At 38.9% G+C, this 12,555-nt stretch overlaps 1 protein-coding gene across 10 annotated transcripts in view; it reads left to right on the top strand.

Annotated features, from left to right (window-relative positions):
* stxbp5l (syntaxin binding protein 5L) overlaps window positions 1-12,555 on the top strand; it is a 348,597-nt gene that overhangs the window by 140,278 nt on the left and 195,764 nt on the right. For all 10 annotated transcript variants that reach the window (XR_010018308.1, XM_063050648.1, XM_063050644.1 and 7 more), the window contains one exon: window positions 2,508-2,571. Coding sequence is in view for 9 of the 10 variants with exons in the window: in XM_063050648.1 (XP_062906718.1) it covers window positions 2,508-2,571 (64 nt within the window). In the remaining variant the exon portion in view is untranslated. The remainder of the gene's footprint in view (window positions 1-2,507; window positions 2,572-12,555) is intronic.

Genomic DNA, 12,555 nt, shown 5'->3' with positions numbered 1-12,555 from the left:
TTGTGTCTGCTCTATTTACATCCAATTAAGTTTCTAATCAGAGTTAGTTAGGATGCTGATAGCAGTAAATTTGATATTAATTATGTTGAACTTGGTGGTTAGATACTCAGTTTGCTGATACTTCCATGGCCAAATGTTTTTGCCACCCATCACCTATACCTAGATGTTGATGAATTTTGCTGCAAATATGCATCCATTGTGGTTCTTATAGTTGCAGATAGGATTGAACATTGTGTTGTCATTAGTAAAACATCCCCACTTCTGATCTACTCTTAAGCTGAATCTCTGAAACAGCTCTGAAGGTAGTTTGATGTTGGTTTGTCTCTTACAATGATTTCCTGCTACAGTCCCTTTTCTTTCAGTGAGGTGCAGCTCTGGACAGTGGGTGGCTTTTCCTCAATATGTCCATAGACCTGCTTTTTTTATGGCTTCCTCATGCCACATGCCACATGTTATCATATGCTACCATGATGTCAGAGACGGTGACTCTCAGCTTGCCTGAGAAATTCAACTCTTGTTTGTGTCAACCTGCACAAGTGTTCCTGGACTTGCTGGGTTCTTCCAGCATTCTACTTTTGTTCGGGAACATATTGAAACCCTGCCAAGGCAGTGGAAGGAGCACAGTACTACACAAACCACATACCCATTCACCCTGTCAGCCACCTCCTGCCCCATCCAAGAATGAATATAGTGTTATATCAATGGTAGAAGACTGCTTAGTTGTCATGTAGATGGCAGTGTTGTATGTGTCTGGAACAACTAATTAGGCTCTAGTGACTCACCTTTGGTTCATATTTGTAGATGTCCTTACCTAATGAAGTATCTTTGCTTTCACAGGTCAACCTACATGCCCTTTTGAGGGGAGGATTCTGAATTTATATTACTCCATCTATAGGAAACTGCCTCTAAATAATTGAGCTTTAATTTTAAAATTATTCCAACCTGTTTTAAATTCCTTCTTTAGAAGAAGTGTGTTTTACAGATGCAAAACTTACTTCCTAGTGTTTTTGTTTTTGGCTAACAGAACTGCCAGGTTGCTATCAAACCATGTATAGTGTGGTGAATCAGTTAGATGCTACATTGTTAAAGGCCTTTGATGCAGGTAACACCTACCTTTTGTTTTATTCATACAGTTTTGGGTCTGAACCTCATCATGGACAATGTCTTCAGCAACTGTCACTGCAATGATTGTTAGCTGTGTTTCCTATGGATAACGTCATGTCACTAAGTCTAAACATTGACCCCTATCTTGTATATCATCTTATTCTGCTGGAATGAGCTGAAATATGAGGGCATTGTGTGGTGCTTGACATCTGAAATATGGCCTTGAAACTTGAACCAGAGCTGAAAGATTGAGAATAAGCTGAACTTAATGTTGATCAATTAAAACTTTTGATAGATAATTGTGATTCATGATGGAATTGGTGAGATATGTCAGTTGAAGATAAATTCATTAACCTTGAGGTCAGTGAACTTCCTTTATTCAGCTCCCTGGCTCTGTTCTCTTTGTATTGACTAGCACAGTAACTTTTTCCCCCTTCCTTCTAAGAATTTGGCTGAAGGGTATTTGACTCATTTAGTAGACAACAAGAAGGCAGTCTCCAATCAGTATGGATTTCATCCCCAACCATAAACACATTTGCATTTTACTCTATTGAAGCTTAATGCAGTATAAATCTCAATTAGCTCCCACGTATTTCCTTCTAATCTATTGGGATTACAAAGCTTTATTAGGCATCTTTAAAACTCTCTGTTTACTCTGTATGCTTTCACTGTGCTGCCCCCTCAGACCCACAGCCCTCATACACCACTCTCCATCGCTGATAAAGTTTTTCTGTGATTGTCAAAGCTGCGTTCATTGCTCCAATATAATCTAATGAAATTCAAATCTAAATAAATAATTATAAAAACATTCCACATGTTGCATTAAAAGAACTCTTTAAATGTGTAAACTCGAAGAGTTAGATGTTATTCAGTGATTAGGAATAATTTTTTGTGCTTTTATCCAAGTGACATTAATCCTGTATGCACAAACAACCAGGGTAAAGAATGAAAACATTATACAAGCTTACTAAGTTTATTCCTTTTATTTTGACCCTTAATTGTGGAAGCCCCCTGCGAAGTCTATCATGCTTGCTAGAGTTGTTGGTTAGGAACTGTTGTTAAATGGGAAGAGGCAATAAAGGCTGACTGCATTTCATTGTTTTCAGATGCTGCATCTTGGCAGGTGGCAAAGTTGCTCTTGGGGTGCTGCTGATCTTTCTCAGCATCCGTCTATGAATTCAGAGTGTTCTGCCCAGTAGCAATTTTTTGTACAGCTTTTGTTCTGACTAAGATTTTCTTTTAATCGATTCAATTGAGTCAAGATGGCAAGAAACTATTTTTCATGGAGGGATTCCAAGCAGAACCACAGACTGTAATCTGTTATATGGGTGTGTTAATGCTTTTATAAATTGTCTTATTTTTTTCGAAAATTTTTGTTATGAAAATTATACATTTTTTTGCAGGTCTACAAAAACTCACCCTGGCCCTGTTGTTCATTTAAGTGACAGTCCAAGGGACGAGGGGAAAGTAAGTAAGAAAGAAAAAATTTTTTGTGATTTTTTTTCTGTCAAGGAACAGAAGAGTTATTTGGACACTTAAATTTCACTATAAAAGTATCAAATTCACAATATTAATTCCTTATTTAGACAGACACACAAAGAGACAATGTGCAGAAAATGGGATTAATTTAATTCACATTAGGGTCAGCATAAATATAGTGTTGGTGTGTGGCCAAGTGGTTAAGCTGTCGGTCTAGTGATCTGAAGGTCACTAGTTTGAGCCTCAGCAGTGGCAGCATGTTGTGTCCTTGAGCAAGGCACTTAACCACACAGTACTCTGCGACGACACTGGTGCCAAGCTGTATCGGCCCTAGTGCCCTTCCCTCGGACAACATCGGTGGTGTGGAGAGGGGAGACTTGCAGCATGGGCAACTGGCGGTCCTCCATACAACCTTGCCCTTGGAAACCTTCCAGGGATATTGCAAACGATATAGTGTGCTGTACTTGTGTTCCAGTTGTAATCTTATTGCTTTGCAGATAACAATGAAATCTGCCCAAAAATATCAGGTAAAACTATGGCATCAATTCCTGCTTTCTTCATGTCAGTTGCTGTCAGGGATTTTAGCAACTATGATGCTATTGAGTTGATTTAGTAGATTTATGACATATAGCAAACCAAGGAGGGAGCAACAATAACTTTTGCTACTAATTTATTTTATTGAGCCCTTCTGACTCATGAGCCTGTGCCACCCCAATTATACCCATTACACCCACCAGTTATACCCATGGGACCAATTAACTTACTAACCTGTATGACTATAGAATATGGGAGGAAACTGGAGCATCCTGAGGAAATCCACACAGTAATGGGGAGAACATACAAATTCATCGCAGACAGCAGGAGGATTGAACCCAAGTTACTAGCATTGTAATAGCATTACGTTAACTGCATTTTACAGAGAGCAAGCTAGAGATCGGATCATAAATTGAAATATCATTAAATGAAATCAATTTATTATTTTAAGTGACATGGAACTTGAAGGAATTATTCTGAAGGTATGCAGCTGACATACACAAAATTAGACTTTCAGCACCAGAAGAATTGTTCATTTGTAATTGTGAAACGGTGCACCATTCAATATTTATTGAACTCTTCAATTAATAAAGGATGCCATTTACAAGGAGAATAAAATATTGAAGTCTATATCACTTCACTAATTTACATTGATTGGCTCAGCAAACTCTAAGGAATAGCAGAAATCACTGAAACAACCTCTGTGTTTGTATGTGTAGCCACCAACAGTGTGCATATTCCAGAAGTAGCTGTTGGATTTGTGTCCTAGGCTGCAAATCTTAAGGGCTTCACCACTTCTGTTTTAATTTAGGTAAAGATGACATTCTGATAAAAATACATAATTTTAAGGAGACACAAGACTGCTGATGCTGTAATCTGTAGCAAAAATCAAACCACTGGAGGGATTCAGTGGGTCAGGAAGCATCTGTGAAGGCAAAGGCATGATGTAGGTTTTCAGCATCCCTTTATCTTCACAAATTCTACCTGAACCACTGAGTCCTTTCAGCAGTTTGGTTTTTTGTTGCTTCAAAATTAAGGAGATCTTTCTAAAAATTTATAGATTTGGATATATTAATATTGCCAGCACTCCTGATTAGAATCAGCAACATTCAATAATTAAGACTGAAGGAGGTCCCATGAGTGTTGTTAAATGTGGAAGTCTGAGCCAGCCAGGATGGTTAGTTCTGCTGGAACTCTGCAGCATTATACTGGAGAACTTGGACCCTGCAGGTCAAACCTTGTGCTGGTATTTCAGGAGCAAAAGGAAGGCTGAGTTACTCTTTAATTAGTTTGGTATCTTTTAATGTTTTTAGTTATTTAGTGATGCTTTCGTTTTTAGATAACATTTAGGGGATAAAAGTTCAATTTTAATCTGTTTAACATGCTTGATTTAAAAAATTTTAGAGCTGGGCAAGACCTATCCCTAACTTTGCCAGGCAATCAAAATCAAGATCTTCTCATTGTGTTGGCCTAAACTTTCTAAACCACACTTTTGGAATGTGTGACACAGATAACTACCAAGGGAAGCTCACTGCCACCAGTATCTGTAGATGTAGGGAACTAAGCCTTGTGACTGGACACATTTTATTTTAATTCATTCTCGCAATAGATACAAATGCCATATTTTGCTTGAGATTACCCAATACGTGTTCATCATTTCCATTTTATTTATATTTTTTAATACAGTGGATTCAAGTTGATTGGGACACATCAGGGCCAGTACATTTTGGCCCAATTAGCCACAGTTTCATGGAAAAAGTTTTAAAAAGGCAAACTGCCATTTAATTGAGCAGCAAACTATATATTTAAATGAAATACAGAACAAATTAGAACAGTGCCAATATTACTGCAATACTATAAAACTGTGTACTAGTTCCGAATAGTTATCAACAAAGGAATTCATGTGAAGGTTGTAATGTTCTTTTAATTTACTGTCAATAAACAAAATCATTGCAGATGCTTAACACAGATAAAGGATTGCCTTCATTACCTTCCTGCGTGAAATAGTGTCAAGAATCACTGCTTTTTAATTTAGCGTCCACTGGCCCAAATGAATAGCATAACACAAGCATTCGCAAGTGGCGTTGTTTAAAAACTGTTAACTCTAAGCACAGTGTAATGTCTAACAGCTACACAAGTGCACACAACTGACGATAGTTACGAACTGTTGCATCCTCCAAATTTTCATTTTCATTGCAACGTTCAAGCTGATTGTCGATATCTTCAAATTCTTCATAGTTCCTAACTTCTAGAGGTAATGAAATTGTTTCATTTTCACTCCTGGCCCCTTTTTGCATCTCCAAGCCTGAGTGCTTGAAACCGCAGTGAGCAAAACAGTTCTGAATTGTCTTACTGCTTATTTCTCTCCAGTAATCAGTGATAAAGATCACTGCTTTTTCAACACAATCAGAGCAACCAGCGGTACTTAAAAACTGTTCTAAGTACAGTGTTGTATCTAATGCCCACACGAGTACATGCGACTGATGCTGGTTAGAAACTTCGGCAACAGTCTCCTGTCCCAATTATGTGGTATAGTCTCCCAAATAAAGGTAATCCTGGCTAATTTCTCAATTAGTTTTTATTCTTTAAGGGTTGTCTCAAATAAGTGGCCCAGTTACCCAATGGCCCGATTAACCGGAGTCCACTGTAAATAGAATTAATTTCCACTTGACCCATCTAGTCTAATTTACAATTATGCTGCTATTTACCAGCTTATATTTTATTTCATCCACTGGGTTGCTAAGATACTTTATCCCGATAACCTTCTGCATAACCTTTTCCCTAACCTTTTCCCTTTAGTTAATTTTTCAGAATTGACTTGAAATCTTGGCTACATCATTATCTTAGGAAACAATTAATCATTATGCAATGTAATATTCTGCCTAGTAATTTTGAAAACACCTGTTGATAATCTCAGCCCTTCCTGATACGGGGCATATGAAAATGTAAATTAGAAGTATGAGTAGACCATATTCTGCCATTTGGTAAGCTCTGATTGCAACCTTGCCTCCACGTTCCCATCTACCCACAGGAACTTTTCACTGCTTTGCTGAAAATGTATTCATCGACCAATGCCTCACCATATCCTATAATGCTTTTTCCATTCCTCTTTGAGGGGGGGAATGAAAATTTCAAAGGCTTGTGATCCTCTGTGAGAAATAAGCTTTCTCCCATTTCTTTCTTAAATAGGCAAAACCTTATTTTTAAGCAGTGACATCCTAGTTTTATATTCTCCCACAAGAGGAAACATCCTCTCTATATTTGCCATGTCCAGACTCCTTTGGATATTTCATGCTTAAATCAAGTCCCCTGTCAGTCTTATACACTTCAGTGTATGCAAGCCTATCCTACTTAAATTTCCCTCACTAGACCACATATCTTTTCCACATATCAGTCTCATAAATCTTCTTTGAACTGCTTCCAACTCACCAACATCCCCCTTTAAATAAGTAGATCAACACTGTACATAGTGCTACAGATATGTTCTCACTGATGCCTTGTACAACTGAAGCCTAATCACTTGTAGTACATACCAACAAGTTTTTTGTAAATTGTTACACCAGAATGACCAAATCTCTCTGCATCTTACAGCTCTGCAATGTGTCATTATTTACATAAATATGCTTTTTATTTTTCACTTTTTCACACATTATATTTCCATTGTCAAGTGTTTGCTCACTTACTTAACCCTCTGCTGCCTCCTTAGATCCTTTTTGCAACTTATTTTCCTATCCACCTTTTGTCATTAGCAAATTTTACAATGATACTTTTGAGCTGCATTTGCCTATAAGTTCTAGTAATTACATACTGTAAGAGCATGTTGCATTATTGTCACGTGTTCATTGATATATAGTCAGGTATTACTTACAAAAAATTAGCTTCATTAATTCTTATTAGGGAATCCAAATTAAGCAGGCGCTTTTGTAGGAGTTTATCCAACCAGATTACCACCCACATGGTAATTAGTTATGTTGTGCCCTCCAAATCAGTAATCAGTGCTATAGGGAACCTGTTAGTTTTTCTGAAAAGTTGTAAAATATGTTATTTTTGTTTCCATTGAAGTCAAATGGAGTAACATGAGTAGCAAGCAGATTAATAGTAACTTTTAATATGGGGTTAGACTTGAGTTTAAAAGTTCCTGAGCATTTTTGCGTTGGGTGGATGGCTGCTGTACAGTGTACTTTGGTGGTGAGAGTGCAGGTTAATAGCTATTCAGGGAAGATGATGGAAAATGTTTCTGAATAATTAAAGGAACTGTAGTTTAATTTTCAGTGTGTTTGGGTTGCGGAGAAGATATATTACAATGAAAAATATCTCTAAACAGTAAAAATAGAAGACAATATGTTAGCTCGACTGGGCAGAATGAGACCAAAATATAGAAAGGTCAGTATTTAGGAAGGAAGCCAAAAAGTAAAAAGGAAAGGAAAACTGCTAATGGAAGAAAAGATCAATGCAATAGTGAGGAAGGAGGCTAGCTTAGATGTATAATCTGTAAGGGTAGAGCTAAGATACACCACCAGACAGTGTACAGACCCACAACTTGTAAAGTGGATGTTGGAAGTGGAATGAAACACGAAATTAAAAACGTGTAGAATGAGGGTATAACTTGTAACCTTGGGTAGCTTTATTTTACATATGGATTGGGCTAATTGAACTGTTAACAATGCTGCGGATGTGGATTTCCTGGAGTGTTTACAGGATGGTTTTCTGGAGCCAACCTGAAAGTAGACCATTAACAAAACTTGCATGATGGGAAAAGGTGAAGGGTGTGGGTCGGGGGGAGCATAATATGATAGAATTCTTCGTGAAGCAGTTAATTCTGTGACTAGACCCAATATCTAAATAAGGAGAATTACATGGGTATGAGGGGGAAACTGGCTAAAATAGATTAGGAAATGTTATTTATAGGGTTGACATGGATGAACTACCACAATTATTTATTCCTGACTGGCACAAAATCGAACAGGAAGGATGGTACAATTGTGGCTAACAAGGGAAATTAGATCCAAGGGGGAAACATAAAGTTTGGCTTGAAGGTTAGGACACAGTTTAGGACTCAGCAAAAGAGGATCAGGGAATTAATTAAGAGGAAAAAGTAGAATATGAAAGTAAGCTTAGAAAGAACATGTAAACTGACTGTAAAAGCTTCTTAAGAGAAAAAGGATTACTAATGACAAATTTGTGTTACTTGCTGTCAGAAACACGAGAATTTATAATTGGGAATAAAGACACAGCAGACTAATTAGCCAAGACTTTGATTCTGTTTTTGCAAAGGAGGATGAAAATGACCTTCCAGCAATGTTAAGGAACCCAGCTCTAATGAGAAGCAGGGGGTGAAGGAAATGAGTATGAATAGGGGAATCAAGTTGGGGAAGTTGAGATTGCCAAGACAACTCATTAGTCTGCATTCTAGTGAAGGAAGTGTCCCTGAAAATGGTGGATGTAACGGTGGCCATTTTCCAGCATTCTCTGCACTCTGGATCTTTCTTTATTACTAACTTTTCTTGATTAGTCGAGGCATTAAATGTTATGGAGAGTAAACAGGAGAATAAGGGTGAGAGGGAAGAAAAATTAGCCCTGTTCTAGTAACGGAGCAGACTTAGACATAAGGCATAGGAGCAGAATTTGGCCATTCAGCCCATCGAATATGCTCTGCTATTCCAGCATCGTTGATATATTATTGTTCTCAGACCCGTTCTTCTGCCTTCTCCCTGTAATATATAAGCCTTTTGCAAGGAAGAATGGGCAAAAATCCCCAATCAAGAATTAAAAGACTCTTAGCTGGCTACAGAAAGCGTTTACAAGCTGTGACTAAATACGGGGAACATTTACGGGTAGAGGGAAGAATGAATTCAATCAAATACCAGCAAATTCTGGAAACAAATATCACACCGTCTGTAAAAAAGCCGAAGATGAAAAGAGGATGGCTTCTACAACAGGATAATCATCCTAAACACACTTCAAAATCCACAATGGACTACCTCAAGAGGCGCAAGCTGAAGGTTTTGCCATGGCCGTCACAGTCCCCCGACCTAAACATCATCGAGAATCTGTGGATAGACCTCAAAGAACTAGAAGCCTTTTGCATGGAAGAATGGGCGAAAATCCCCCAAACAAGAATTGAAAGACTCTTAGCTGGCTACAAAAAGCATTTACAAGCTGTGATACTTGCCAAAAGGGGGGTTGCTAAATACTGCCATGCAGGGTGCCCAAACTTTTGCTTCAAACCCTTTTCCTTTTTTGTTATTTTGAAACTGTAAAAGATGGAAATAAAAAAGTTTTCTTGCTTAAAATATTAAAGAAATGTGTCATCTTTAACTTTATGCCTTTTGGAAATCAGTTCATCTTTTACTTGCTCCGCTATTGACAGTAACAGATATTTTGACCAGGGGTGCCCAAACTTTTGCATGCTGCTGTATATAATTATTTGGATAGACAGGGTCTGATTAGGAACAGTCAACATGGATTTGTGTGTGGAAAGTCATGTTTGACAAATCTTTATTGAATTTTTTGAAGAGGTTACTAGGAAAGTTGATGAGGTAAAGCGGTGGATGTTGTCTATATGGACCTCAGTAAGGCCTTTGATAAGGTTCCACACAGAAGGTTAGTTAGGAAGGTTCAATCGTTAGGTATTAATATTGAAGTAGTGAGATGGATTCAGCAGTGGCTGGATGGGAGATGCCAGAGAGTAGTGGTGGATAACTGTTTGTCAGATTGGAGGCCGGTGACTAGTGGTGTGCTTCAGGGATCTGTACTGGGTCCAATGTTGTTTGTCATATATATTAATGATCTGGATGATGGGGTGGTAAATTGGATGAGTAAGTATGCAGATGATACTAAGATAGGTGGTGTTGTGGATAATGAAGTAGGTTTTCAAAGCTTGCAGAGAGATTTAGGACAGTTAGAAGAGTGGGCTGAAAAATGGCAGATGGAGTTTAATGCTGATAAATGTGAGGTGCTACATTTTGGTAGGACTAATCAAATAGGACATACATGGTAAATGGTAGGGCATTGAAGAATGCAGTAGAACAGAGGGATCTAGGAATAATGGTGCATAGTTCCCTGAAGGTGGAATCTCACGTGGATAGGGTGGTGAAGAAAGCTTTTGTTATGCTGGCCTTTATAAATCAGAGCATTGAGTATAGGAGTTGGGATGTAATGTTGAAATTGTACAAGGCATTGGTAAGGCCAAATTTGGAGTATCGTGTACAGTTCTGGTCACCAAATTATAGGAAAGATGTCAACAAAATAGAGAGAGTACAGAGAAGATTTACTAGAATGATACCTGAATTTCAGCTCCTAAGTTACAAAGAAAGGTTGAACAAGTTGGGTCTTTATTCATTGGAGCGTAGAAGGTTGAGGGGGGACTTAACAGAGGTATTTAAAATTATGAGGGGGATAGATAGAGTTGACGTGGATAGGCTTTTTCCATTGAGAGTGGGGGAGATTCAAACAAGAGGACATGAGTTGAGAGTTAAAGGGCAAAAGTTTAGGGGTAACATGAGAGGGAACTCCTTTACTCAGAGAGTGGTAGCTGTGTGGAATGAGCTTCCAGCAGAAGTGGTAGAGGCAGGTTCAGTATTGTCATTTAAAGTAAAGTTGGATAGCTATATAGACAGGAAAGAAATGGAGGGTTATGGGCTGAGTGCAGGTCAGTGGGACTAGGTGAGAGTAAGCGTTCGGCACAGATTAGAAGGGCCGAGATGGCCTGTTTCCATGCTGTAATTGTTATATGGTTATAAAGAAATTCTTCCTCATTTCAGTTCTCATCTAGGCCTTTCAGTAATCAATAGGCTTCAATGAGATCTCCTTTATTCTTCTAAACTCCAGAGAGTATAGGCTCAGAGCCATCAAAGCTACTCATATTTTAACCCTTTCATTCCCAGAACCATTCTTTTGAACCTCCTCCTTAACCTCCCCAATGCCAGCACCATCTTTTCTTCGATAAGCTGCCCAAAAATGCTCACAATACTCCAAGTGTGGTCTGACCAATGCTTTATAGAGCCTCAGCATTACATCCTTTCTCTTATATTCTAGTCCTCTCGAAATGAATGCTAAGATTGCATATGCCTTCCATACCACTGATTCAACCTGCATGTTAACTTTTAGGAAATCCTAAGTTTCTTAGCACCTCTGATTTTTGAATCTTCTCCTCATTTAGAAAATAGTCAACATCATTATTCCTTCAACAAAGTGTATGACAAACTTTTCTACACTGTATTCCATCTGCCACTTCTTTGCTCATTTTCCCAATTTGTCTAAGTCCTTCTGCAGACTGCCTGCTTCCTCAACCTGCCACTCCACCTACCTTCATATTTTCTGTAAGCTTGACTACAAAGCTATCAATTCCGTCACCCAAATCATTGACATATAACATGAAAAGAAGGGGTCACAATACTGATCCCAGTGGAACACCACTTGTTACCAGCGTCCAACCAGAATAGGTCACCTTCATACCAACCCTTTGCCTCCAACATAATTTTCCAGCATTGCAATAACCACTTTTGCCTCTCCTTTACCTTTTATATATCTGAAAAAAACTTTTGGTATCTTCTTTTATATTATCGTCCAACTTACCTCCCTAGTTCATATTTTCCCTCCCTATGGCTTGTTAGTTACCTTCTGTAGGTTATTAAAAGTTTCCTAATCCTCCATTTCCCCATCAATTTTTGCTATATAATATACCTCTCTTTTGCTCTTATGCTGTCTTTGATTTCCTTTGTCAGTCATGGCTGCATCATTCTCCCTTTCGAATACTTATTCATCTTTGGGATATATCTACAGTATACTTGGCTTTCTGAATTGCCCTGAGAAAGTGCAGTCAATGTTGTTCTGTCTTCATCCTTGCTGGTGTCCCCTTAATTTTGGTCAGGACCTTCCTCATGCCTCTGTAAACAACAGGAATACTGCAGATGCTGGAAATTCAAGCAACATACATCAAAGTTGCTGGTGAACGCAGCCGGCCAGGCAGCATCTGTAGGAAGAGGTGCAGTCGACGTTTCAGGCCGAGACCCTTCGTCAGGACTAACTGAAGGAAGAGTGAGTAAGGGATTTGAAAGTGGGAGGGGGAGGGGGAGATCCAAAATGATAGCAGAAGACAGGAGGGGGAGGGATAGAGCCGAGAGCTGGACAGGTGACGGGCAAAAGGGGATACGAGAGGATCATGGGACAGGAGGTCCGGGAAGAAAGACGGGGGGGGGTGACCCAGAGGATGGGCAGGAGGTATATTCAGAGGGACAGAGGGAGAAAAAGGAGAATGAGAGAAAGAATGTGTGCATAAAAATGAGTAACAGATGGGGTACGAGGGGGAGGTGGGGCCTTAGCGCAAGTTAGAGAAATCGATGTTGATGCCATCAGGTTGGAGGCTACCCAGACGGAATATAAGGTGTTGTTCCTCCAACCTGAGTGTGGCTTCATCTTTACAGTAGAGGAGGCCGT

This window comes from Mobula hypostoma, chromosome 6, assembly GCF_963921235.1.
Source record: "Mobula hypostoma chromosome 6, sMobHyp1.1, whole genome shotgun sequence".
In the NCBI taxonomy this organism is placed as follows: domain Eukaryota; kingdom Metazoa; phylum Chordata; class Chondrichthyes; order Myliobatiformes; family Myliobatidae; genus Mobula; species Mobula hypostoma.
This window is presented reverse-complemented; position numbering and strand designations above follow the sequence as displayed.